This window comes from Carettochelys insculpta, chromosome 10 (genome assembly GCF_033958435.1).
Source record: "Carettochelys insculpta isolate YL-2023 chromosome 10, ASM3395843v1, whole genome shotgun sequence".
Classification (NCBI taxonomy): Eukaryota; Metazoa; Chordata; order Testudines; family Carettochelyidae; genus Carettochelys; species Carettochelys insculpta.
In genome coordinates, this window is record NC_134146.1 from 48,361,641 (window position 1) to 48,389,023 (window position 27,383).

The 27,383-nt window shown below is 47.2% G+C and overlaps 3 protein-coding genes across 5 annotated transcripts in view; 1 reads left to right on the forward strand and 2 right to left on the reverse strand.

The window, feature by feature from the left end:
- Positions 1 to 12,603: 12,603 nt before the first annotated feature.
- Positions 12,604 to 15,082, reverse strand: LOC142018665 (uncharacterized). The gene is made up of 2 exons (XM_075004621.1): positions 14,500 to 15,082; positions 12,604 to 12,695 (listed from the first exon to the last, which is right to left on the reverse strand). The coding sequence occupies exons 1-2, from the start codon at positions 15,080 to 15,082 to the stop codon at positions 12,604 to 12,606; spliced, it is 675 nt and encodes a 224-aa protein (XP_074860722.1).
- A 3,908-nt stretch (positions 15,083 to 18,990) lies between these two features.
- Positions 18,991 to 23,636, reverse strand: RPL35A (ribosomal protein L35a). Its single transcript, XM_075004429.1, has 3 exons — positions 23,458 to 23,636; positions 21,177 to 21,321; positions 18,991 to 19,046 (listed from the first exon to the last, which is right to left on the reverse strand). The coding sequence occupies exons 1-3, from the start codon at positions 23,619 to 23,621 to the stop codon at positions 19,023 to 19,025; spliced, it is 333 nt and encodes a 110-aa protein (XP_074860530.1). The 5' UTR covers positions 23,622 to 23,636; the 3' UTR covers positions 18,991 to 19,022.
- A 3,004-nt stretch (positions 23,637 to 26,640) lies between these two features.
- The window catches only part of DRC9 (dynein regulatory complex subunit 9), a 36,539-nt gene continuing 35,796 nt past the window's right edge, over positions 26,641 to 27,383 (forward strand). The window contains exon 1 of one of the 3 annotated variants that reach the window (XM_075004190.1): positions 26,641 to 26,747. In XM_075004190.1, the coding sequence (XP_074860291.1) occupies positions 26,745 to 26,747 (3 nt within the window). In that variant the 5' untranslated portion in view covers positions 26,641 to 26,744. Of the gene's footprint in view, positions 26,748 to 26,778; positions 26,812 to 26,842; positions 26,865 to 27,383 lie in introns of those variants that run through there. The other 2 variants (XM_075004188.1, XM_075004189.1) reach the window with 2 other exon arrangements.

Genomic DNA, 27,383 nt, shown 5'->3' on the forward strand with positions numbered 1-27,383 from the left:
ATGCACAGCAGGGTCTATCACAGACTTTTTTTTTTTAATTTAAAAAAAAAAAAAAAGGGTATTTGCCCTCATTCTTACATGCCCTCTGTAGGCTGGAACTCACAATCCTAGGCATAACAGGCCAAAGCACAAACCACCCAGCTATCATTTGGCCTCCCTGACTTCAAAGCTACTTGCACAAACAGGCAAAAATCTGACAGTAGCCTGTGGCTGAAAACTTGGCTGCTTTTCTACCACTTTACTATCAAATAAACAAATTGGAATAGAAATATTGCACTGACTTATCAGTGCGAGGCATGTGAAGCAGTAGAAAGAAGTCATTATCTGAATGAACTTTTAGGCTGCATTGACTTTCTGGCAGTGTCTACATTAGCCTACTCGTGTTTTTTATGTAGCCTGTTGTAAAACAAGGCAAATCTCTAGATGAGTTGATACCCCTGGTAGAGAGACACTGTTCTAGAATAAGCTGTGAACCAGGCAGGGGAGAGGGGTGGGAATCACTGGCCTGCCCTGGTTGAAGTCGTCATTGATGCAAGAGTCGCACCAGAGAAGAAGAACATCTGGAGAAGAAGAACATAAAAACAGCCAGTGGGGGGTCAGATCAATGGTCCATCAAGCCCGTTGGTGTCTCCAGTGGCAGCCAGTACCAGAGCTTCAGAGCAAGAGAGCAGAACAGCCCATCCCGTCATCTGGCGAGGAGTTCCCTAGGTTAATTCTGTGACAAAGAGCGGAGGGAAAATTTTGCTTCGGGAATCACTGGAGACACTGAGACTGGAGAGCCGTCCTCTTGCCCTGAATGCTGAGTCCCTCAGACACTGAGCAGAAGAAGAGAGAATCCGAAATGAACATGACCTCTTGCACACACGATGTGCACCCCTTTCATGCTGTGAATCCTAACCCACCAACAGAGCCACCCCTAGAGCTGTTAGAATTATCAGAGTTGACTTGCTAGACACCCCAGACCTCATTGTGCTAGGTGCGGTACAAATTCAAATGTGAAGATAAATTGCAAGCTCTGAGGTTAGGGACTAAGGGCACGCCTGTACTTACAGGAAGATTGACGCGCCCAAAGTCAATCTTCCGGGATTTGATTTAGCATACCTAGTAGGGACACGCTAAATCATACTTTGAGGGCACTCCTATTAACTCCAGTGCCTCTTGCAGTTGCAAGGAGTAAGGGTACCTCTGCACTTGCCATAAGATCGACCCACTCAGGGATTCGATTTTGCGCAGCTAGTGGGGATGTGCAAATCGAACAATCAGGGATCAACAGTTGAAACTCGGTGCTCTTCGTTATTGCAAGGAATAAGGGAAGTTGATAGGAGAGTTTCTGCCATCAACCTCCCTCTGTGAGGGCAGCCAGATAAGTCAAATCTAGTTATGTCAATTCCAGCTATGCAATTGTCATAGCTGGAATTGTGTATCTAGGATCAACTTTCAGTGGGGTGACCATAGTTCCCTAGCCCAAATACGGGACACCCTGGCAGGGAGCAGCTTGCTGGCTGTGGTTGCCAAGCAAACATAGGTCCCCACCTGCCCTACACCTCAGGGCACTGGGAGGGGGCTGCTGCCCCAGAGGGCACCTTATTGGCTGCCCCATACTTTAGGGCTCAGGGAATGGGACTGCCCCCCCAGGGGAAGACCTCTCCAGCTACCCCATGCCTTGGGGTGCTGGAAAGGGGTCTGCCACCCTGCAGGGGACCTCCCTGGCTGTCCCCCACATAGGATGCAGGGAGGGGGTCTGCCTCCCCATGGAGAGACCTCTTCAGCTGCCCCAAACCTCAGGGCACAAGGAACAGGGCTGCCACCCCATGGGAGACCTCCCCGGCTGCCACATGCTTTGAGGTGCAGGGAACTGGGTGGCAGCTGCTCCCCTGCTCAACTATAGGTCAGTTTGCCCCTTTGTTAAAATAAATTGGGAAGGCTTCCTAGTGCCCACAATACGGGGCTGTCCCGGCCGAAATGGGATGGATGGTCTAGTGTAGATCTGGCCTAAGTACAAAGGACGGACACAGGCAGATGGGGGAACAGAAGGAAACGACGTTGGCAGTGGGCACAGCACAGCAGTAGCGTGGGACTGATACACCGTGACAAGCTGCAGGAGTCGTGGGGATGTGATTGGATTGGTGAGCAAAGAGGGCCAACACCTGAGAGGGGAAAGGTGCAGTGTGTCAGTTCATCCCGTTGGAGGTCTATGGAATAGACAGCTCCGTCCTGCTCCTGGGGGAGTTCTGCGCATGGGCAGGTGCACAGATTTCATAGCCCCTCACGGCTTTCTCTTTCCCCACAGAAAAAATCACTTTCTGAAGGGAAAGCAAAGGGAAGAGACAAGCATGATGGGTTGGGTGCTTAGAACAGCAGGCAGAGAGGCTAATCACTGCCGGGGGAAGGCCGGGCTGGGGATGTCACGGAGCCAGTGGCTCCTATCCTGTTCGGGGCTCAGATGCTATCTCTGGCTCAGTGGACAGGATTTGAAGCTGGTGCCAGGTCAGACTCACCCCCAGAAACTTTGCCGGGCTGTGAGAAACTGCACACGCACCTCCTGCCCGCTTTGCTCCTCAGCCACGGGGAGGAAAGGGGTCACTGTATGGAGAGTGCCTCCCCTACCCACCCCGCCCCCATGCATCTGGACCTCTGCAGAGTCAGACCCCAAATACACATGGAATCCTCCCACTGAGCCCCCCACAGTCACCTCCTCCTGTCCGACACCTGCACTGACCCCCTTCACCCAGAACACCCCCTTGTGAAGCTCCCCACTCCAACCGCTAAGCTGCTGAGCACCCTGCACCCAGCCTCCTGATCAGGTGCACTCAGACCATCGTCCCACTCTCCCTGCGCTGAGAACTCCCCCACCCCACCCCCCACAGCCAACCCTCCTGCTGAGCCCCTATCACCATCACCTGGATTCCCCTACATAACTCCATTGGCTTTGCACCTGAACCCCCACATCCCCTGTGCATCCAGATCCCCTCCCCCCTTCACTCAGACTTCCCCCGAGCCACCCACACCCAGCTGCCCCACCCAAGATCCTCACATACACTTGGATACTGCCACACTCAGCCCTCGTGCTCACACCAGATGCAGAATGTGGGGCCCCAGGCCATTTCTGGGGCAGGCCCAGCCCTGGTGCTGTGTCAGGGTTGGATGCTGTCCCACCAATGAGCCCATGGCCCAGGGAGGGGACAGGAAGGGCTGCCGCATGACCTCCCACCTCAGGGCAACCAGTGGCCCATATTCCCCCACCTGCTGGGCTGAAGCTGCCTCATTTATTTACTGATGACATTTGCAGATTTTTTTAAAATATTTTGCACAAAATGTTTGTATTTGTTTGATGCAAAATTCCCTCAGAAGTAATTTTCCTGAACAAAACCTTGGTCTGAAAGACTCACAGTTAGCTGGGTGTGACTCCTCCTTACCCGAACCCTTAAAAGCAATGCAATGCCAAGTGATCAGAAACCTTTTACCCAAAACCCAACACCTGCACAGCTTAGGTCCATGGCCAGTAACAGATGCTTTGCAAGCTATTTCCAACAGCACCATAAACGCACAACACATTAAGCCCCCTCCCCGCAGATGCAAACCCTTAACTGGTGCCTCAGCCACATTAGCAAACGTGCAGCACTAACCCAGGTGCACCCATTAAGTGTGTAGTGCTCATGGAACCTGCACACCACCTTAATTAAGGTTTTGTCTTTGCAATCATAAAGGCTCCTTTGTGAGCAGTGCAACAACCGTAGTTGAATTTGTCCACGAGGATTCCAGGGGTGTCCTCTAACCAGAAGCACACAGAGAAGCCTTGTTTGTATAAATGGACAGCGTGTAACACACAGCAAGGCAAAGGAACATGCCCTGAAGTTTGCGAGATGTACATATGTGTCAGCCTGGCTGGGAAGTGTAGATTCTCCTGGTGCTTTTCTTTATAGACAGGACCTCCCCCTCTGCCTGCAGTCCTGAGGAGCTACCTGCACAAGGTGCAATGCTATTAGTATACAGGGCTTCCTGCTGATGGGAGCGAATGCCACATCCAGCACCGTATGTTCAGTGAGCTATAGCTGAACTTCACACAAATTGGCCGGCAGTGATTAGCTTGGGAACTAAGCTGCGCGTCTTGAAAAATGCATATTCAGCAGCATGTTGTGTGGATGTGAGACAGGTGATACCAAAAGCTTCAAAGCAAAGGATGTTGGCATTCGGGAGGAGTTATAGAAAGATCCTGAGAATAGGATGGTTGCAGAAGGTCACCAAGAAGGAGTTATATTGGAAGATGCAGCTGAAAGAGAACCTACCGCAGAAGGTTATACAATGCAAGTTACAGCTATTCGGCCACATCTGCAGAATGAACAACAAATGAAAAATCAAGACCCTGGTATTCAGCACGATGGACGGTTTGATAGGAGAGGCAGACCCCCCAGAGAATGGGTAGGTCATAGAGTAGATTGGTGCGGAGCTAGTGTACAGAAACCAAGCCACTCTGCACTGGCCAGGGAAAGATGGAAGGAAATAGTGAGGGAGACATTGGATGCCAATGAGTGCTGAGCCCGTGGTTGTTGCTGCTGCTGCTGCTGCTGATTTAGCCATGGTGGCAGTGTGCAAGTCTCTTTAGTATTAAAGGGACAGGAAAGAATGGAAGGGTGGAGCATTTACTTTCACTCCAGACCCCCAACAGGGGAAGCAAACGGGCAGTTGCTCTGGGGCCCTGCAGGGCTCCAAGCCACCACCACCATCACAGCAGTAACCAGAGCCAATGCTCTGGGCCCTCTAAATCACAAGAGCCCTGCCCCGGGCAATGCTGAGGTAGACTAACTTCTAGCCCCACCTCTTCCACCTGAGGCTCCGCCCTTTCCAAGGGGCCCAAAGCCAAGGTCCCTGCCCACACACGCAATGCACAGGGCTAGGCAAAGACCGTCACTAGCCCTTGCTTCACTCCACAGTTACAGCCCTGCCAGATACAGGCTAGCTAAGAGGAAGAGTCAGGGCAGGGGTTCTCAGCTTGGGGATGAAGGTCTGAACCACCCTGCCACTCCCCTATTGCTAAATGGCAAGGCCAGGGTGGGGCAGAGTGTCCCGGTGTGGACAAGGAGGTCATACTATGGAAGAGGTTGACAACCATTCAGTGAGGAGACTATGTTACATTCTCCTCCACTTTCCTTACTGATGATGGCTGCCAGGGATGCCCATGAGTGTGGTTTGATGGTGTGGCTGGGTGGGCAGGTTGTGATGTGGCACCTTTTCTAGGCTGTGTATGAAAACAGCAAAACATGGAGTAAGATTGCTGGCTATTGACTCCTCTGGCTTGTGTTCACAGGGGTGTGACTGTGTGATTCTTTGCACTCAGAATAATAATAGTGAATACATGCGTTCCTACCACCAGGCTGGCAGAGCCCCAAATTCTTTTAAGGGTACTGTTCCACCCCCAGGGCCTGGCCAAAGGGTGAAAGAATCAACGGTTTAAACTTGAGTCCTGAAAGCTCTCAGGTCCTAGGAATCACAACAGATTGGTGGTCTGGCAATGACATTACCCTTTCCAGTGGAGGTTCCATGACATAAAACAAATGAACATAAGAATGGCCACACTGAGTCAGACCAAAGGTCCATCTAGCCCAAGTTCCTGTCTTGCAGCAGTGGGCAATGCCAGGTGCCCCAGAGGGAGTGACTAGAACACGTAATCATCCAGTGATCCCTCTTCTGTCACCCATTTCCAGCGTCTGACAAATAGAGTCTAGGGACACCATTCCTAACAGCCATTGATGGACCTACCTTTGAATTGTTCTAGTTCTTTTTTGAACCCCGTTAAAGCCCCGGTTTTCACAACATCCTCTGGCAAGGCGTTCCACAGGCCTACCATGCACTGCGTGAAGGAAAATTTCCTTTTCCTTGCTTTAAACTTGCTACCCATTAGGTTCATTTGGTGGCTCCTAGCTCTTATGTTATGGAAGCAAGTAAATAACTTTTTCTCCACCAGCCATGATTTTATGGATCTCTATCATATCTCCCTGACATCTACACTCACCAGGAATATCGACAGCTGCAATGCCATTTTAGGTATGCCGATTGCGTGCGTAAAAAATCGATTTTGCAGCCATCGACGTTGGTCCCCATCTTCACTGCAGAACTGCACCTCCCGCCGACATTCCTTAACTCTTGCAGCTCGCAAGGAGTTCCAGGGTTGACATTGACGGGGAACAGCGTGCTGGAAGATTGAACCTAAGCGGACGACCTTCTGCAGCCAGTGTAGATGTGGCCTTAGTGTCCTCTTTTCTAAGCTGCAAAGTCTTTTTAATCGCTCTCCATATGGCACCAGTTCTAAACCCCTAATAATTTTGGTTGCCCTCTTCCAATGCCAATATAGCTCTTTTGAGAGGAGGCGACCATATCTGTACGCAGTGTGGCAAGGCTGGCCAGGCTCCTGGTCTCCAGGCTTCTATTTAGTCCACTCTCCCCTGGTCCAGACACCGCTGCCCTTCATGAGGAGGGGAAAGGGGGAAGATGGTGGTCTGGGGGGAACCCGGGCCCCACCCACTCATTCCGGGTTCCGGCCCAGGGACCCTGTGTGGCTGATGGCGGTGGGGGAGGGCTCCCATTGTTATGAGCACCACAGCTCTTCCCTGGGCCACTTCCCCAGACAGTTCCTCCCCCCGCCCCCCTACCTCCTCCAGGTAGTGGCAGTGGCAGTGGTAGCAGCAGCAGCAGCTGCAGCCTGTTCCCCCTCCTGGTTTGGCTCCTCCTGTGGATTCAGCCTGCTTGGCCTGACTCCAAATCCCAGGCCTCCTGGGCAGGGGCTTTAGCCCCTTGTGGCTGAGCACTTCTCTCCTTCTTTTGGTCCCTCTAAAAAATCCTGCCCTGTCCCACCCCCCCCTCATTGAGCAAGGGTTCTTTTAAAAGCAGGTGTAAGTGGGACCAGCTGGCCCCAATTGACTCAGGGCATCTTCCTCCCCCAGCCTCCAATAGGTGCTCACACCCTGCTTGTTTTCCTGCCCTGCTTTTCCTCTCGTTCTTACCACCTCCCAGTCTTACCTTGTCACAACAGTATTTAAGATGTGGACATACAATGGATTTCTATTGAGACAATAAGATATTCTCTGTTTTGTTCTCTACCCCTTTTTTAATGATTCCTGACACTGTTTGCTTTTTTTGACTGCGGTTGTACATTAAGGGGATGTTTTCAGAGAACTGTCCACCATGATCTCATTCTTGAGGGGTTATAGATAAATTAGTCCCCCTCATTTTGGATGTGCAGTTGGGATTATTTTTCCAATGTGCATTACTGTACGTTTATCAACATTCAATTTCATTTGATATTTTGTTGCCCAATCACTTAGTTTTGTGAGATCTTTTTGAAGCTCTTCACGGTCTTTTTTCTTGAGCCGTTTACCACCTCGCTGTTTACCCCTTTCTCGAGATCATTTATAAATAGGTTGAATAGGTTTGGTCCCAGTACCAGCCTTTATGGGGACACCACGAGTCACCATTGTCTACCCCGAAAACTGACCATTTACTCCTACCCTTGCTTTCTTGTCTTTTAACCAGTTATCCCTCTGGGGGAAGCAAACTACGTGAGCACTTTGCCTCATCACAACTCTGATACAAACATACTTTTGTCCCCAGAGGCCTGCCCAGAGAGCTAGTCCTGGAAGAGCTAGCTTAGCTCTGGTGAGTCACGGGCAAGGGTCTGGAGAAAGTAGGTTAATAATTGACAAGAGCTGATAAAGCAGAGAGAGATTCTTAACTAAGGGTCATATTCTGATGTCATAGGACCATCTGTTCACCTGCTTCACCAACAGCAAGGTAACCCACTTCTGAAAAGAGCTGGCCTGTACTAAAGCTATGCCATTAGATACAATCTAGCAGGCAGGCGTGACCTTCAGTTATCTTTTTGAAAGGATTTGTTTTCTTTTATGTCAAGTTTTGCCAGTCACCCTTTATCTAATCTGGCCAAGATAAACTGCCATGTAGCTGTGGCCTCCCCCACTAGATTTTACTGCTTACCACTAGATCTGAGGAACTCCTACCTCATTTATTAGTAACAGAGAGAAAGCCGTGCTAGCCTATATGTTATCAAAACAAAAAAGCAGTAAAGTAGCACTTTAAAGACTAACAAAATAATTTATTAGGTGAGTTTTCATGGGACAGACCCAAGTGGGTCTGTCCCATGAAAACTCACCTAATAAATTATTTTGTTAGTCTTTAAAGTGCTACTTCACTACTTTCTCATTTATTAAGGTTTTCAGTACAATGGGTAGAATAGACTCTGCCTAAGGGTGAAGCTGGAGGGAATTTATGCTTTCCCTCCACAGCCCTGATGAAGGTGCTGTGGGAACTCAATCCAGCAGGGAGCCAGGAAGGAGAGATCTCTAAAAAGAGCCCTGTTGTTGAGAGAAGCAGAAGAGAAGGTCTCTTCTTTGCTTCCCAGGCCCAGCAGGAAGGAGCCGTGCTTTACCACTTCACTTTGGACTTTGACTGATGGAAGATCTTCTTTATTTTGTGCCTGGGCATTAAAGGGGCAGGATGTTCCTTATGCTTCCTATGCATGGTGACAAGTATCAGAGAGGTGGTGTCAGTCTGTATCTTCAAAAACAAGAAGTCCTGTGGCACCTTAGAGACTAACAGATATTTTGGAACATGAGCTTTTGTGGGCAAAGACCCGCTTCATCTTTCATCATCACTGAAGAAGGTCTTTGCCCATGAAAGCTTATACTCCAAAATATCTGTTTGTCTGTAAGGTGCCACCGGACTTTTTGTTGGTTACGCTTCCTGATGACACGCCCCCCCCACTGCACGAAGGTGTGTGAACTGTGCCTGAGCATGCAAAATAATTTCCTATGCCATTCATGTCCTGTGACATGAAGCTTAAAAAAAAATCCTTGTTTGAAGTGTGAACAATACTGCAATCCAATATAGATTTTCAGTGAGTAGTAGCCAGACCCTGAGCTGTTCTGGGCCAGTAACTCCTCCAGTTGTAGGCAGAGCCTGGCGCAGATACCAAATTTGTACCCACACTAGCAAAAATGGGCTGTGGCTATCCACGTTGATACTGGCGGCTGTGTATACCCACAGCCATAAAGGGGATATCCATGGAATTGCGAGGTTCTTTGTACAAAATTAGTATCTGCGTCCACATCTGTGTGCACCAAAATGCAAATGGATGTGGATACCTGCAGCTACAAAGCAGAAATCTGTGCATTTGCCAGACTCTAGTTGTGAGGTCTATGGCTCATATGCGTAGCTCCTACATATAAAAGGCAAAACCCCATATTTGAATGGGATGACCGTCATGGATTATTTTTGCTTACTGGATGACGCTAGGCTTATTTGAATGAAGACCTCTTTTCTAAAGGAAAGTGTTTGTAAAATTCCAGGTTTTTTTTAATGCTTTGATGTAATTCCAAAGCTCATGTGGTTTAAATGTTCCATTGTCAATTTGTTGGTAGGAAACGTGAACATAATCCACCATATCCAAACAAGTGGATGTTTACATTTCTCTATAATTTAACAAAGGTTAAGATCTATTTGTCAATTCAGCTTTCTCTTCCCAGTCATTGTTTTCAAAGAGACAAAACCAGCACTCAAAAAACAGCATCCAAAACAGCTATTAATTTAGTGGCACATTGCAAGTGACTTTCATATAGTCCCAGCTAAACCTCTTGAAGGGTGGGATCCAAGTCATCATAGGACTGCTTATATGATGCCTGGAAGAGGTAGTCAACACTGGACTTTTCCACACTGTACTAGTTACAGGCCTAACTTCTTAGCAATTGGAAATGAGGTCCTCACTAGGCACTCAACTAAACAAATTGTCTTGCAGTGTTTCTGATTATTTCCATCTTCGTTCTCTCCTGAGCAAGTGTAACCCACACCCCTAGGAGTATGGTTCATTGTAACCCACACATCTGGCGTGGGGTTCACTGTTCCAATAGCCCACTAGTGGCACCTAGACCACTTATACAGAGAAAGAATGAGTCTCCTCTGCAGCCTGAACTGAGCACAAACTGCTTTTTTTTAAGCTCAAATTGTAGAGGCTCCTGCACTGAGCTCCAGAGGTCCCAGGTTCAAATCCACCTACGGGCAGCTACACAGGAAAAGTTAATCTGCCCAACAAGTCCTTGATTCCCAGTCAGGTTTAGGGACCCAATGAAAGTAAGTTTGTTAGCTCTCCTCCTCAGCAATGCTGTATTCATCACCCCATTTCTGTCCTGAATGAAAAAGTATACAGGATTTGGCATGGTTTTGTTTGGAGGCAGATAACACTGGGGCCGCCTAGTGTCCCAGGCACGTTCCCCTTTTTGATCAGAGTTTGGATCCACTGGGAAATATTTAAAAAAAAAACCCACTTAATCTGATGTCAAAGAGTTAAATATTTAAGCAGCTGTAAATATAAAGAAGAGTCCAATATTATTACATAAGTCCTCACGTATAAGCTCTCCCTGTTGGTTCTATCTGCCCTGATACATGTGATAAATAGTTTGAAATTTGTATGTACACACAGGCATGAAGAGAATAAACTCCAAATTTTAATTTTTTTTTCCTGTTGTGTAGCTTTTTTGGTTCTGTTTTTTAGGTGGCAGCATAGGTCTCGGATATAAGAGCTGTAAAGAAAACAAACCAAGAGGCAAACATTAAGTCTTTAATGCAAAAAAATGATATGCTTAAAAAAATGGTTTAACTGCAGCACCTAGGAGCCCAGGGATGGGCGAGGATCACATTGCACCAGGTACTGTACAAACACGGAACAAAAAAAGTTATAAATTCTTCAGGTCAGGGAGAGGCCAAGTACAAGAGGACAGAGGGTTTCAGACAGAATGTAGAGGAAATAATGGCACACACAGCATTATAGATGGTGGGAGCCTCCCACCAGCAGCCCAAATGTTGGCAAGTTAATCATCAATTAACCACAACTAGATCTGGCTGGGATTTTCTCAGTTAATTTTTTTTAAAAAAGTTTTCTAACAACACCTTGCCCAGAAATCCCAGAATAGCCAATAGGCTGAGGATGGGAGACCTGGGATGGAAGAATCCATTTTTCCAAACTTTGCTCTGATAGACCAGAGACCTGTAACTAAGCTCCTCCATCCCAACTGAACGTCTCAACCCCCAAACTACTGGTTATTGTGGGGTGGGGATGGCTGTGTGTGTGTGTTTTTCTCCTCTCTTTTTTGGTGAAAACTTTCGAAAGGGCTCAGTTTTGTTCCAGTGCAGAATGGGACAGTGCCTGGAATCTCAGCATGTTCAATGGAAAAGTTTCCCAAGCAGCGTTAATCATAATGTCTACAATACACCAGGGAGAATGAAGCTATACTAGATTCCAGTCACTGTCCCCCTACCCCAAATCTGAATATCTCCCGGGGACATTCTCCTTCAGATTGTACCAATCTGAAGATAGCTTGTGTCACCTCCTAATGGCTATTTAACACAATCATTGTACACATGATGAAATCAGGGTATTCCTGTGGAGATAAACTCCAGTGGACAGTAAGGGTAGTCACTACTTCAGTGTGCTAAACAGACCACTCCACTTGGAACAGGAGTTCAGATAGCTGCACTGCAGTTTTGTGAGGTTCCTATGTAACAGGGATGGTACAGGTGGTGTTTGGTCCTGCCAGGAGTGCAGGGGATTGGAGCTGATCTCTTTAGGTCCAGGTTTAGTATTTTGTGATTCTACAGAGTACCTACAGGGCAGGTCTATGGACCTCAGTGTTTCACAGGAACCTAAGGAAACTGATTCACACAAAGCTACACATCACAGGAGATCTCGTTAGACCATGTACAATACCCAATCTCCATAAATGCTGCGCTGCCTTGCCAGAGCTTTCAGACCTCCCTCCTCCACCTGCCCACCTGGCACTGCAATGGCACCACACTAATCAAAATTCTTTGGGTGCGCAGGGGCGGAGGGCACCTAGGATCTGCAAAGCCCTTGAAGTCCCTGGAAGACTTGCCATTGGCTACAGAGGGCCCTCTGAAGGCCCCTCGCATGCAATGCAACAAGGTTCAGTTGGTTGTTGCCTGCAAGTGGCCCAGAGCGATGATGCAGAGGACAGCCTACAAATGCTGGTGTGCCAAGGGTTAATAGCAACACGCACTGTCAGCTGAAGGAAAGGGAAGGCAGGGACAGTAGCTGGGCTGCTGGAGCAGCAGCTCTCCCTGCGGATAGGATAGGTGGTTTCTGCAGGCTCAGAACCTAGCTGCTAGCGCCGTCCCCTGGCAGGCTCTGCCATTCCATCCCTGTGGCTGCAATCAGTTGGCACCACAGGGATTTGTGCAGAGTTGAGGGAATGTGTAGGGAGCTAGGCCTTGGGTGGGGTGTCCTGTGAAGCACACTGTCGTAGGGGGTTTTCTATAATACCATGCACACTGCTCCCCCCAGCACAGAACAGCCTGCTTGCAGTGGCAGGCAGAGAGCAGGGGACATCCTAGACACCATGCCAGGGGAGGGAATCTCAGGCAGATGTATTTGCAGGAGTTGGCCTGCCTGGGAGCATGACCCCGCCATGCAAGAGCAGTCAGGTAACACGCTGACTGGTGCAGGAGCAGCAGGGGATGCTTGCTTTGGAGCAATGTCTGGGAGGGATGAGATGCACCAACCTGCCGGGCACATTGCCATGCAGCCTAAGGGAGCTGGTCCTCATAGCGTCTTTCATACCCTGCGTTGCACACCCCCAGGCTGAGTCGGATGGTAACTGGATCCTGGGGAGTCACTTCTGGGGAGGAACATGTGACATAAGCACAGCTGGCATGGCAGGAGCGTCAGCAAGGCAGAGGCTGTGCTAAGAAGGAATGGCTGTGCTAAGGAGCCTGACATTCCTTGGCAGAAGAGCCACAGCCTGGTACAGCCACTCATGCCCCTTCTTCCTCCCAGAGCATGTCGTCATGAGCAAACTGGATCCAGTTAGGCTAAGGGATCTCAAGGGACTGGCCCCACACACCAACCAGACATCTATGTGATTAATCATAGGTCTCGAATCCAGGTCCCCAGGTCTTCAGACTGCCACCACCACTCAGCAGCTTGCTGGGACCAGAGTTTAGGCTGGAAGGTTCTCACCATGGGCCCCACCCAAGAAGCTCCCAATTGCAGGAGACATCCAGTCTCTCAGGCCACACCTACGCTTCTGTGAAAATCAGCGCTGCCGCGATCGATCTTCCAGAGTTCAGCTTAGTGGGCCTGGTAAAGATGCGCTAAATTGGACTTACAGGGGGCCTCCAGTACTCCTGCCCTGTGTTAAGAGTAAGGGAAGTCAATGGGAATGAATGCTCCCATCAACCTCCCTTAGTGGAGATGGTGTGGAGGCCCGAATTAAGGTACATCTACCCCAGCTACGTAATACACCTAGCTGGAACTGCGTATCTTAATTCAACCTGCCATAGTCTAGACTTGCCCTCAGGTTGCCTCACTGTTTACTCCAGAAGGAGACGCGGATTGTCTGAGCAACCAGGCAAATCCTGGGCACGCACATGGGAACCTGCCTTCTCAGCTAACTTCTGAGCTCAGCTGTGCTCCAGATCCTTGCTGCCCTGCATCCCATTCTGTCTTAGAATCATAGAATGCTAGGACTGGAAGGGACCTTGAGAGGTCATTGAGTCCAGCCCCCTGTCCTCATGGCAGGACCAAGTACTGTCTAGGCCATCCCTGATAGACATTTATCTAACCTGTTCTTAAATATCTCCAGAGATGGAGATTCCATAACCTCCCTTGGCAATTTATTTCAGTCTTTGACCACCACTTTCCTGGACCTCCACTTTCTAGCTTGTGACTCCGGCTGATTACCAGTCCAACTGCCTACATCCTGGTTTATGACAGCTCCCAGCTCTCTCCCACCAATCCTTCTCCCAAACCAAACCCAACCTCCAAGCCTCCTTAGCATGGATCTACAATGCCCCCTACCCCCATGCCAAATACGGTGGGTGGACTGAAATGATTAGGGGGAGATTGCTCCCCTGTGAGCAAAGGTTCAAACATTCACTGCCACTGCCACATACTTCCAGAGACGGGGCACATACCAGTCAGCCCCTGGAGCAAGACTTTCTCCTGCACACATGCCAGCCACCTCTCCCCTCTCCTGCTCTAACACATGGGCTCAGCTTCCTACATGGCACTGAGACGAGCCACCGAGCTCAAAAGGTGGGTGATGAGTGCTTTTTTTTTTTTTTTTTTTTGAAGACTCTCCTCTGGCCCTACTGCTCCATGGCTTGTAAAATGGGATACATCTATACCCTTTTCTGGTTTCTTCCCCGTTCTAATTTCCAGCTCATGTGCCCACCATGCCCACTTCAGTCTCCAGAACACCTTCCTGCTCAGCCCCACCCTGTATGCCCATATCTCTGGTTTTATTTCTCTCTGGTCTGTCCCAGACTGCTGGCTGGGCTTTGATCTCTGCTCTCTCTGCACCCAGTTCATGTTTCCATGCGCCTGCCTTTTCTCATCTCTACCCCCTGGCAAGACCAGTTTTCAAGTGCCCCCTACAACGTGCCTACCCTGACCCATGTGACCTCTGACCCCTGCAGTACCTTCTTGGCCCTTCAGAACTTCTCTCAGGGCTCTGCACGCAGCTCTCTTGACCTCCCGCGTCCCCTCTGGCTGGCCTGGGCTGTAAACAGCCGCTTCGACAGCCAGTTCCTGGAAGCCACCGTCCAGCAAGCACTGCATTCTCCTTAGTGCCCCGACAGCCCGTTCTGGTTCCACCTGCTGGTGCTGTAGGTCCGACTGGATCATAACCAGGACCAGAGCAGCTGGCATGCAGGGAAAGAGGTTCCTTACATTCCAGAGTGTTTCATCCAGGTGTTCCCACTGCATGAGCTGCCTCAGTGTGGCAGCCTGCCACAGCATGAAGACCAGCTGTGGTTGCATCTCTGGCTGCTCCTCCTTGATTTCCTCTTTCTGGTGGAGTCTGGCCTTCAGGTTGATCCCTCTAAAGAGCTCCTGGGCAAAGTCCATCTGCACAAGTGGGGTTGCTTCATGTACATCATCCATCTCCATCACTAACACCTGTCCATTCCGCCTGCCCACAGCGTCCAGTAAAGTCAGGAACTGCCAGTGCACTGGCTCTGCTGGGGAGCACACAGGGGTCTCGCCTAGCAGTTCTGACTCCATCTCTTCCTCAGACTAGCTTCACTAGAACGATAAGTGGTGTGTTAAAGGGTATGTAAGGGAATCCTATGACAAGGCAAAAAGCGCGTGCAGAGACCAGCTAAGACAGAGTGCCAGACTAGGTATACAGACTCCTAGCCGTACTTTAACTGGCATCACAAAAATTAGAATGTGAACACCATAGCATGCACTAATTGCCGAGCAGTTTGTGAGCAGTTCAGCTATTATGGCTTTAGTCAACAAAAGATTAGACTTGCCACGAATTAAAATCAGAATGAACGAAAAAAAACTTTCAATATGAGACGATGCAAAAATTGGTCACTGGTCATTTTTGCTGAGGTACCAATGCCCTTGGGGGTGCAGTGCATAGATTTTGTGCAATACCCATGGGGCAAAACAAATAGGAATTGCCAGTTGAGTTCCAACAGCTCATCCAACATGGTATGTGATCACCTGTCCAGGAACAAAGGGGGCATGAGAATGGGCTGGAATTCAGAGGACAGGAAAATGTGAAATCACCCCCACTATAAAGTTTCTTGTTAACTTCTTCAGGCAAGGCTGGCTTATGGGTGGCAGCACACCACCTCTCTGCCGCACCCCCTTTAAAAAAACCAAAACCCTATTTAATGGAGCTTGCTCCTGTCACCCATGTCGAATCCCCGTTAACTCTTGGACTAGCGCAGATCACGCTTTGCTTAAAGCTATCCTTTTCAAAACTGTTGCCTGTCAGCTTCCTTGAGTGCCCTCCTATTCACAGGGGAAAGGAAGCTAGGCAGGGAAAGCACATTTTATCCTCTTTATCGCTTCTAAACATCTTAAAACTCCTCACAGGCCGCACATGTACCCATCTGCTTTGTTGCCTCTGATCAGCTTCAACTTCTGCAGCATCTTTTTTAAGAGAGGTCCCATTTAAACAGCGTGTGAGCACGAAGAGCCCAGAAGTTCTTGCTTCAGGACTTCAGACAAGGTAAAATCTGGCTATTGTACATACTAGGCCTGGGGTGGCCAACCTGAGCGCAAGGAGAAGGAATTTACCAAAGAGCCACACTGCTATCAGCCGCTCCCCCATCAGCTTCCACTTCCTGCCAATCAGCACTTCTCTCTGTGCCGCTCCCCCATTGCAATCAGCTGTTTCACAGCATGCAGGAGGTTCTAGAGAAGCGGGGAGAGGAGGGGATGTGACAGGCTCAGAGATGGTGGCAAGACTTGGGGAATTAGAGAATCACAGAACTGGAAGCAATCTCAAGAGATCATCAAGTAGTTCCCTGCCCTCATGACTCGGAGAGTAGTTCTTAATTGTTCTCAATCTGGAGAAGTATAACCGGCAGGGTTCCGCAGGGGTCTGTGTTAGGACCAGTTCTGTTCAATATCTTCATCAACGATTTAGATATTGGCATAGAAAGTACGCTTATTAAGTTTGCAGATGATACCAAGCTGGGAGGGGTTGCAACAGCTGTGGAGGACAGGGTCATAATTCAAAATGATCTGGATAAATGGTCTGAGGTAAACAGGATGAAATTTAATAAGGACAAATGCAAAGTGTTTCACTTGGGAAGGAACAATCAGTGTCACGCATACAGAATGGGGAAAGGCTGTCTAGGAATGACTACAGCAGAAAGGGATCTAGGGGTTATAGTGGACCACAAGCTAAATAGGAGTCAGTGTGATGCTGTTGCAAAAAAGCAAACATGATTCTGGGATGCATTAACAGGTGTGTTGTGAACAAGACACGAGAAGTCATTCTTCTGCTCTACTCTGCGCTGGTTAGGCCTCAGCTGGAGTATTGTGTCCAGTTCTGGACACTGCAGCTCAAGAAAGATGTGGAGAAATTAGAGAAGGTCCAGAAAAGAGCAAGGATGATTAAAGATCTAGAGAATGTGCCCTATGAAGAAAGGCTGAAAGAATTGGGCTGGTTTTGTTTGAACAATTGAGGGGAGACATGATAGCGGTTTTCAGGTATCTAAAAGGGTATCTTTTTGGCCTGAGGCTAGAACAAGAGGCTTAAAACTGCAGCAAGGGAGCTTTAGGTTGGACATTAGGAAAAAGTTCCTGACTGTCAGGGTGGTCAAACAGTGGAATAAATTGCCAAGGGCGGTTGTGGAATCTTCATCGCTGGAGATATTTGAGAACAGGTTAGATAGATGTCTCTCAGGGATGATTTAAGATAGTACTTGGTCCTGCCATTGGGGCAGGGGGCTCGACTCGATCTCTTGAGGTCCCTCACAGTCCTAGTATTCTAGGACAAGACCAAGTACCATCTAGAACGGTGGTGTCCTATGGTGGCTACTGCTGTGGAGAACTAGCCATGTTATTCTGAAAATATGCTTATTATCCAAGCCAAACAGCCACATGCTGTTAGTGTGTTGCATGTCACGGATCTAGATCAAAGGGGGGAGTGAGGGCAGGGCTAGAAATTGAGCAGCGCGGGCCCCAGGCACATTGGAAAGTTGGTGTCCTTAGCTCCAGCCCCCGAGTTGGCACCTATGCAAAGAGCCACGTATTAACTTCTGAAGAGCCACAGATTGGCCACCACTGTACTAGGCTACATACAACAGCCTGCTCCCACAGAGGGATGATAAAATACTCTCCCCTAACAAGGGTGGTTAGGAGAGCCCTGTACATCTCAAACCAGAAAGGCCTGAAGAGGAATGATACGCACTGCATCATTCATCAAGAAAAGAACAACTGAGAGTTAATAGAACTGCCGCTGCCACGAGAGACCCTGATGTCACAAGCATGAACAGCAGGCTACATTTCACGAACACGTGAAACTATTAATTTTCAGCACCTTCAAACAGGATCAGTGTACCTGCTAGCTGGCTTACCTGTGTTACCATATAGGGAAGAAAGCTTTTTCTAATGATTTTGCAATAAAACTGCAGTAGGCAAATTCACTGATAATCTGTATGTTGATTGGCCAGGTTCTCTCTGATGTCACAATCACACCCCCTCACAAAATGTCCCAATAGTCTTGAACTCAAAACAAATAATTTAATATTTACGTTATGGTTAATGCCTCGTTGTCCTGACTCAGGGTCCTATTGTGCTAGGCATTCTGACCATTTCTTTGGCCATTGGTTTTCTTCCCTGCAGGTTTAACAAAACCTGGTTTAAACATCCACAAAGGGGAAAAGGAACGGCAGCATGTGATTATTACGTAAGAGCTTTCTTTTTATTAAAAGTCCAGTGATAACTAATATGTAACAATCCAGAAAACAGAAAATTAAGATTTGTGCAGAGGAAGTATGCACGGTGAAGGCAGAGAATTGAGGGGTGTCAGACAGAACACAGGTGTGTAACTGAACTATAGAAGAGAGTAAGTTAAGAGGTAGGTCAGAACAAAAGAGAATTGTTTAAGTCCTGTTCTTAGTGATTATCCCAAGGACCATTACACCTTTAAATGTGAGTTGAATGGATTTGAGTCTTAGCAACTAAACTGAGTTCTGTATTATACCTGAAATTACAAACTGTCAATATACAGAACTGTATTATACATAGATTTTTCCCAGAAGAGTCATCAACTAGTACAAGAGAAAACTCGGATATTTCACTTCCGTAAGCACATGCAATTTTTCAAATACTGTAAGCTGTACTTGTTTTCATTTTATATATTCAATTCTGAACTTTTATTAAGAGGCAGCTTAGATACCATGATGGGACTTACAGGAAAAACACCACAAGTTAAACAAATACCAACCACATGAATTGTGACCTATACTTTTTCAAGACATGGTAATCTCCTTTGCTGTGCCCGTCAGTAACAAATTCAATTCCGCCCCCCGACAATCACAATTAGATCACTGTCCTATTTTGCAGATTACACAGCAACTGTAGAAACATCTGAAAGTAAACTAATCCCCCACAACAACTGAAGGTTATAAGAAATATTTAAAACAATATACACAAAAGGGAACAGTTTCTGAATTTTATTTTTAGTAAAAATTTAGATCCTAGATGGATACAGCATCTGTAAAACAAAATTAAAAAAAATCAGGTTAGAGATCTTGTCAGTTGTCAAAAATTTTAATATATATTCCTAATTAACTGTTCTCTGTATGTAGACAGCTACCTATCTGCACAGAGAATTCTTTGACAGGGTTATTGGCCTAGTGGGTGGAAGGAAGCACCAGGCACTATGGACTGGGGTCTCCGATATACTTTGGGGCTAGGGAACAAAGTTGTGACTTAAAGTGAAATGACATAATAAGGAATTTCCCCCCCATAAGAAATAATGTAAACAGAGGTGGAAAGGGACTGTAAGAGCATAAATTTTGCTTGTGACACCATTTAAACCCCCATGTACCACTCACCGTACCAGAAATTTAAAGCACTTTAAGCAACGCTTAATGAAATTAATCTAACCCAAAATATATTTTAAAGCCATTTTTATCCTATGTGCAGTATGAGACAGAGGAGAGTCGCAAAGAATGCTGGGAGGGTACACTAATTGTTTTCTAAACAACGTAACAACTTAAGTGCGAGGAGTTTTTACACCATGTTCCTCAAAGTTTCAATGGTGTAAGTGCCAAATAACTTCTATCGAGGACTGACTGTATTTTGATTTTAGTAATATTCTAAGACAGTCCCACGTGACACTCTTGTTAGACAAGGAAAATGCAGTCTAATTACTTGAAGGTAGTTGCACAACTGACTGACAAACTGTCCTCGAAGAGTAGGTATCAGTGCATCACTATCAAACTGGGAGCGTGTATGTGTAACACAAGGGGCTCTGATACTAGTCAATGCTTTCATTGATGGCTTGGATAATGAAATAGCTAAACAAACACTCTTACGTAATTAGTAGATAATCCCAGTTTTTAACTGTGAGGGAAGTTAAGTTCTGGAATAGGATTCTAAGGTAGGTTGTGGAATCTACACCAATGGATTGTGCGGGTGGGTGGGTGGTCTAGAATAGATTCACTAGGTTCTGCCACAGTACAAAGGGCTGGAGTACATGACCTCTGGAGGTTCCTTCCAGCCCTGCACTTCCCTGAAATGAGGCTGATTAATAGAGAGCAGAAACATGGGTCAGTCTTTGGGAAACGCTCTTTACAGAAGCAGCCTACGCACCATCTTCCAACCTAGCTGTGTGAAAGAGAAAAATAACTGCTCTTAATTGTCCATAAGCAGTGAAGGGTATTACTTATGTTCCTCCTGCGGGGCTTTCCTATAGCTCCAGTTCTCAAACTGTGGGTCATGACCCCATTTTAATGGTTGCCAGGGCTGACAATCGATCTGCTGAGGCCTTGGATTAAAGCCAAAATCTGAGCCCCACCGCCAGGGACTGAAGCTAAAGCCTCAGGGCTCAGAGCCCTGAGAGGCAGGGCTAAAGTTACAGGAACCCAGCATGGAGCTGAAGCCCTGTGGATCTGGATTTTGCACAGGAATGAGAGGCTTAAGCTTTTTCTTTGGTCCCAGCCCTCCTTCCCGAGGCAGCACGACTTGGTTGGGCTCAGGCTTTGATCCTTCATCCTGGGGCCATGTAGTAATTTGTGTCGTCAGAAGGGGGTTGTGATGCAAAGCCTGATAACTGGTTGGTTCTATGGCAAAATGAAAGCTGAGCAGCATCACATCTCATTCTGATGCCGTTCTTGACACTATCACTATACGACTGGGAGCAGAGGAGCCATATGAGTGATGATGCATGGGTAAAAATTTCATCTAGTCCTGAGACAGGAGGGCTGATATGGTGAGGGCATTTACGGAAAGTAAATGAAAGAATAAAGACTCCTGAACACCCTCACTGAAAAAAGGGGAGTGTGGAGGGGACAGAAAATAAAAGTTACAAAGTTTAAGGGAGAGGGAAAAGAAAGCAAGAGTAAATAATCTTTAAGAGAAGATGACAGTGAAGTTAAACCCTTCCCAGTTCCAGAATCAAGGTTCCAACCTGGACATACCACAGATCCTGTGGAAGATGCATACTGAAAACAGGGGAAAGGGAATTTTTGTTTATTCCCTCTCACCAATATAACATTTTCTCAGTATTCTTTATAAAAAACTCTTATATCCTGAAGAATATAATTAAGTTAAAATATAACCATCGCTACGGGTTCCAACCCTCAGGAAAATGCCCCACTACTAGAGTAACTGTACTTACCACTCTGATTCTGTGCCCAATAGCCTTGGCAGGAAGGTTGGATCGGAACTTGGCACGAACCATGCCACTGTTTCCATGGGCACGTGTTACCTTCCCCCAGATTACTCGTGTTCTGTTGGGCTTCCCACCAGGAGTCACGGTGTTGCTAACAAAAAGACAACAGTTATTTCCTGGGCATTTCACTCCTAACCTGGTGCCAGCCTACTTAATGTGACAGCAGCAGGTTAACAATCATCATCTTTTAAAATAAGTTTCCTTTCCTCTATTGTCATGAGTCTCTTGGAATAGGAAATATGGACCATTTTTGATCACACATAATGCAGATTTGCTCACATCCAAGCTGAGAGAAACGTACACTGGAGAGACTTCTCAGTGATCTTATTGGTACAAAGCCAGGGATGTTTGGATTGCAAATTCAGCCAGGGAAAGAGTTTAAACTCTTCAAATTGTGGGCAGATCTAACAGCATCCCTTTACCCAACACCCTGTGAGCAGCAGACATCTACCTTGCTTATATTAATTTAATTCTACAAATTACTGAATTAAACTAAATAGATAAAAGCCAGTTGGCAGACAAATTGCATCCACACACATATTTGCGCCAGTTTAATTAAATCAACTAAAAAGCAACTTTAATCAATGCAAGCTTTACGTGTAGATCAGCCTCCTATCTTAGATTTACACTTCAGAATCCCAATATCTGTGATTTGCAGGCTTCAATAAATTCCCTTTGATCCATCTCAAAACACTATTTCAAGTACTGGTGCTAATTGGAGGAAAGTATCACGCCTAGTCATTTACTGGACAATTTGCAAATAACTATGCAAAATATATTCATACAAACAACAGTACATATTAGAATTCTATTTCTACATGCATGTGGATAAAATTGCTACATGTAAACCTAACACAATGACAGCAATTTTGTTTTTATAATTTCAAAACAGTATTCTCAGCAGCTTACAAATTAAAACTAATGGCTCAGAACGCAAAACACATAGCTTTTGACATGCTGACAGCACAATAAATGAAGTGTACCAATTTCACATTTGACAGCATTGAAAAGCACAGCATATTTCCCCTCAATATGCCATAGCATTCGCTATCTTTCGGTGCCATATATTAACTTCCTATACCACTAAGAGACACCTCAATTTAAAGCTACACAACAGTAATTAGACTTCACATCATGTAATAAAAACACTAGTCCAGAAAACTTAAAAGGAAAATGTAAAATGCACATACAGCACAACCCACTTCTAACAGAACATGAGGAGAGAGACACTATGTGCCTGACAAATTATCAGAAGAGAAGGGGACACCCTTTAAGGAATATTAATCTATAAGTTATCAGTCTGAGTGATCCCTCCACTGACTTTAAATGTAGAGGAAAGAGAAAGGTTTCCACAATGTCCAGGTCCAAACCAAAGCTTGACATGAACCCAGAAACACAACGGAAGCCAGGTAGTAGCTGGAGCACAAGGGAAACAGCACACTCTGTATTAAAGATTTCAAGTGAGAATGCATTCTGCATTAGCTGTGCCTTAAAGCAGTGGTTTTCAACACCCCACCTGCCCACACATTTGTGACCCCTTAAAATTATGATTAGAAATTTTAGGCATAGTCTGCAGACTTCCAGGGATCCACAGGTTGAAAACCACTACCCTTAAGGTAATCCAGTCAGGAAGTAACAAAGGTTCAGATATCTGAAACTAGATCCACAACAGAAGTTAACCTTTGCAACCAAGCAGGAAAGGGAAACTTTTGAAACCTACAGTACTGCTGGGGCATCCATCACCACTGTAGCAGCAGGGTTTCTCCGAAATATGTATGCCCAGAAGGAGATGAGGATTTATTAAATCCCTTCAGCTACAAACCAAACTCTCAGTGAAGAAACTGATAACAGTTTGTCTACATGCAGCACTTTAAAGGTTGCTTCAGCCCAGTCCTTTACTAACTTGACTTCAATTCACACCAGTGTCCTGAAAAGGTGAGGGCTCGCGCTCAAGCCATCATTTTTACCACATCATTTTCCTTCTAACCCAGCATTTCTACAAGAGCAAACAGATTTAACCCATTATCATTTAATAACTGAATTAGGTGCCTAGAATTATGAAATTGAAAACTAAATACCAAACCTGAGCCCAGTCTTTCACAATTCTACTGGGCCATCGTGTTTATTTCCCCATTATCTTCGCAATAGGTGTCTCTGCTTCGTAAATATTCAGGACAATTTTTGAAAGATTCTATTTAGGATAACAACAAGGAGTTCAGCTACTTACTTTTTAGCTTTGTACACATAGGCACACCTTTTGCCTAAGTAGAATTCAGTCTCGTCACGGGCATAAACACCTTCAATTTTCAGAAGGGCAGTATGCTCCCTCTGATTTCGGAGGCCACGCTTATAGCCAGCAAAAATGGCTTTGGACCACAGTCTAGGAAACATTGAACATATTAATGAATCGCCAACTACATGAAAGCATACTGAATGTGAATAAGATTTCTTAAAGTAAATTTTGGAAATAACTAGATACAATGCTAATGGAACCCATGTAAAGAGAAAAAGAAAAAGTACATGAGCAAATACCTTCACATTCACAAAGTGCACAGCTTCCTGAGCACAAGACATCAATTATAAAAATCTTGTACTAGCTTTGTCTTTCCTTCCTTTTTTTCATTTTTACGAGAAATAGTTATATATATTCTTTGGGCCTATTATGTAGCAAAAGTCATTATATCAAACAACCTAGTTAAAATGTTCTCTCCCCCAACAGTTAAATCATAACTGCATCCACTGTTAATGGGCAGAAAAGAACATTTGCTGTAAACAGTTCAAGTTTCTACACAATTCAGGACACTTAAAAACATCCACCCAATCTGCAGCAGAATACTGTGTGGATTTTCAAAAAAAGATATATTTAAACAGGAAAAGGTACAAAAGGGCAACAAAATTTTCAGATCAATGGAACAGCTTCTATTGGAGAAGAATTAATAAGACTCTTTTCCAAGCAGAATGGTCCCACAATTAAGATATAACAGAGGTCTATACAATCTTAACTGCTTTTGAGAAAATACGGAAATTGTTAAGTATTCCTTCTCATACCACAAGAAACAGAGGTCACCAATCTAAACAGGCAGCAGGTTTCAAAATAAATAAAAGTAAGTTTTCCTTCACATAGTGGAATTTGCACACACAATCAACCTATGGAACTCCTTGCTAGAGGATGTTGTGAAGGCCAAGACTACAACAGGGTCCAAAAACAACTAGCTAAGTTCATGGAGAATAGGTCTATCAATGGTTATTAGCCAGAATGCACATGGATGCAAAAGCATGCTTGAGTCTCTGTTTGCCAGAAGTTGGGAATGAGTGACACAGAGTGGATCACTTGATGATTAGCTCTTCTGTTCACTCCCGCTGAAGCACCTGGCACTGGCTACTGCTCAAAGTCAGGAAACTGGGGGCAGGGGATGTACCACTGGTCTGACCCCATATGGCCATTCTCATGTTCTGAAAAAACGTGTTTAAGCAATTATAATACAAAAAAAAAGTTCTTCCAACATGGATGTTTTTAATGCATAGACCTACCCGGGCTACAGACGTAAAGCTGTAACAAGTACCCTACTGCATTCATGGTCACGAAAAACACATGCAGACTGTGAAATTTGATCTCTTGTGTGCTTTTTACCCTATGCCATAGGGATTTAACGTGGGAGACCAGCATTTCTAAAACTCCGAGTGCCTTGCTCAAAAAGGAATTGCAAGGTCAGAAAGTTGGGTTTTTTTTGTTTGGGGGGGGGGGGGGGAGGGGGTGTTGCAGTTTTCCATCCTTAATTCTGTGCTACATTCTGAGTGAGGTGGCTGGAAAGTGGTGACTATTGATCACATGTCCAGCACTAAAAGCAGTTCCTCACCACCAGCAGTACAGAAGTTCGCCACGTCATACAGTATCACCCTTCTGTATTGCTGCCCTCAAAGCTGGGCGGCTGCAAAACGGTATTTGCTGACTGAAAGACCAGCTTTGCAGGCAACAGTGCAGTAGAAAAATAGCAATATCAACCATGCCATCCTTATTTCTGAGATGCTGCTGCCTTCACAGCTGGCCTCCCATCCAGCAGCCATTGCTCTTCAGCTGCCCAGCCTTGAAGGAAGTGTCTTCACCAGCAGCAGCACAGAAGGAATCAGAGCAGTACCATAATCCACCTTGCAATAACAGCATAGAATACAAGTCTAGACTGTCCCATAACATACTGATCCAAACACAACTCTGCTGCATAGCAAGGTTTTATAGTGAGAGTTGTTTGGAACAGGAAGAACAGCATTGGCAGTGTCAACCCCATCGCACCAGAGGGCTGGTGCTTAGCGGTGCTTAACACAGCTGAAACTCGGAGAGAAAACCCATAAGTAGTCCTGGATTGACGTAGCCCTGGCTAGTATCAAAAAGGTAGCCAAGTTCATGCGTATCTTCAAAAACAACAAGACCACCTGTGGCACCTTAAAGACTAACATACTTTGGAGCATAAGCTTTTGTGGACAAAGACCCACTTTGTCAGATGCGTGAGTTGGGCAGGGGAGGCGCTCCACAGGAGCATTTGAAGAGGGAGTCTCAGTCAAAGGGAGGGCCAGTCCTGGTTGGGATGATTTAGTTGGGGTTGAGCCTGTGTTGGGCTGGGAGCTGGACTAGATGACCTCCTGAAGTCCCTTCCAGCTCTTAAATTCCATGAAAACGTGTAAGCATTATAGAGACCCCCTTGGCCAAACCAGGGTAACAAGCCCGGCGATAATAAAGGATGAAATAAACTGTTAGAGCCCCTCGCTCACCTCCCAGACATGGCCTCGTCCTGAAGTCCTGCTCCCAGCAGGCCTGAGAGAGAAGCACGCATTTTACATTTCACGGTTATGAGCCTGGCATCAGTGCACGCATCGCGTCACCTCGCCCCACCCGAAGGGACCCGCACACGCGAGAGGTGACCAGCACCAAGTACTCCCACGTACACCCACGCCGGCATCGGGGAAACCCAGCTCTGCACGGGCCGGGCCCCACGCCGCGGGCTTTGTCAGGCAGCGGCCCCGCGATGTCCAGTCAAAGGTCGAAGGAACCGTTCTCAGGAACCCCATTCGGGCCAGACAAAGCCAGGAGGCGCGGGGCTCGGAGCCGGCTCAGCCGGGGGCCTAGCACCATCCGCCTCGCATCGGCGCCATCCCGCCGCCTGCCCCGGCCACACACACCCCTTTTCACAGCCCGGCCCCCGCCGCACCTGCCCTCACCCCTCCGACGGAGGGAGAAACCCCTTTAACGAGCCACGACACCCCCGCGCCCTCACTCACCCCCCCGGCTCCGACCCAAGATGGCGGTGAAAGGGAGAGCGGCTGTAAAGCCTGCCGGGATATGAAATCTCAAGGGCCCTTTAGGCGTCCTGAATTACTGCCTGACTAAAAAAACGCACCGCGGAAGGGTGAATAAAACCCAGCAACGCCCCTCCATCTCTCTTTGCCCCAGTCTTCACGGGCAAAATCCCCGCGAGGTGACTGAGTGGTTATGCCTGACAGGCACCTGCTTAGCCCATCTGGATGGTAGGCCCCCCCTGCGCTTGCTGGTTGCCATGGGGACCAGCTCTGGCCCGCCTGTGGGTTCTGCGTGAGTCCCCCGAGTGGCACAGACAATAGACGCGCAGTGGGGGAGGGGAGAGGGTAATGGCCGTGCCCCCAGATGGCTGGGGTGGGGGGGCAGAGGCAGACAGCAGCGTGGGAGCAGGCAGCTCGTCGGGAGCGGGGCAAAGCCCGCCCGGGGGGGCCGCCCCATTCGACCCCCCCCCAACTGCTGCCCATGGCCCCAGGGCACACAAAGGCCTGCAGACCAGACCAGACCAGACCAGACCAGCCTCCCTCCTGTTGAGCGCCCCGGGGGGTGGGGTAGTCATTTCTGCCGCCCAGAGGCTGCCCATGCCAAGGCCATGGTGGGGGCAGCGTTGCTGCACACAGCGAATTGGGGCTGGGCTAAAACGTAACTACACAGGCACTGGTAATGGAAGTAGTGAGAAAGGGGCAAAGCGTGGCCAAGCCAAGGCCAGCCCAATCGTGAGCAGGCCCCAGTTCCGACAGGCAAAGGCACAGGCTTAGGCTTAAAACCCAGCTAGCAGTTTTTAGAAAGGGCATTTTCCTAAGCAAAGCAGCTCTCAGGGGCTTGATTGAGGGTGGGTGTGACACAAA

Excerpts from the sequence above, each read along its gene's own strand:
- LOC142018665 (XM_075004621.1), bottom strand. The coding sequence starts at position 15,082 with ATGGAGTCAGAACTGCTAGGCGAGACCCCTGTGTGCTCCCCAGCAGAG. Across the intron at positions 12,696-14,499 it reads AGTTCTGAAGGGCCAAGAAG|AAGTGACTCCCCAGGATCCA; the intron begins GTACTGCAGGGG and ends GTTCCTCCCCAG.
- RPL35A (XM_075004429.1), bottom strand. The coding sequence starts at position 23,621 with ATGTTTCCTAGACTGTGGTCCAAAGCCATTTTTGCTGGCTATAAGCGT. Across the intron at positions 21,322-23,457 it reads TATGTGTACAAAGCTAAAAA|CAACACCGTGACTCCTGGTG; the intron begins GTAAGTAGCTGA and ends TCTTTTTGTTAG. Across the intron at positions 19,047-21,176 it reads TTGGGCACAGAATCAGAGTG|ATGCTGTATCCATCTAGGAT; the intron begins GTAAGTACAGTT and ends TTTGTTTTACAG.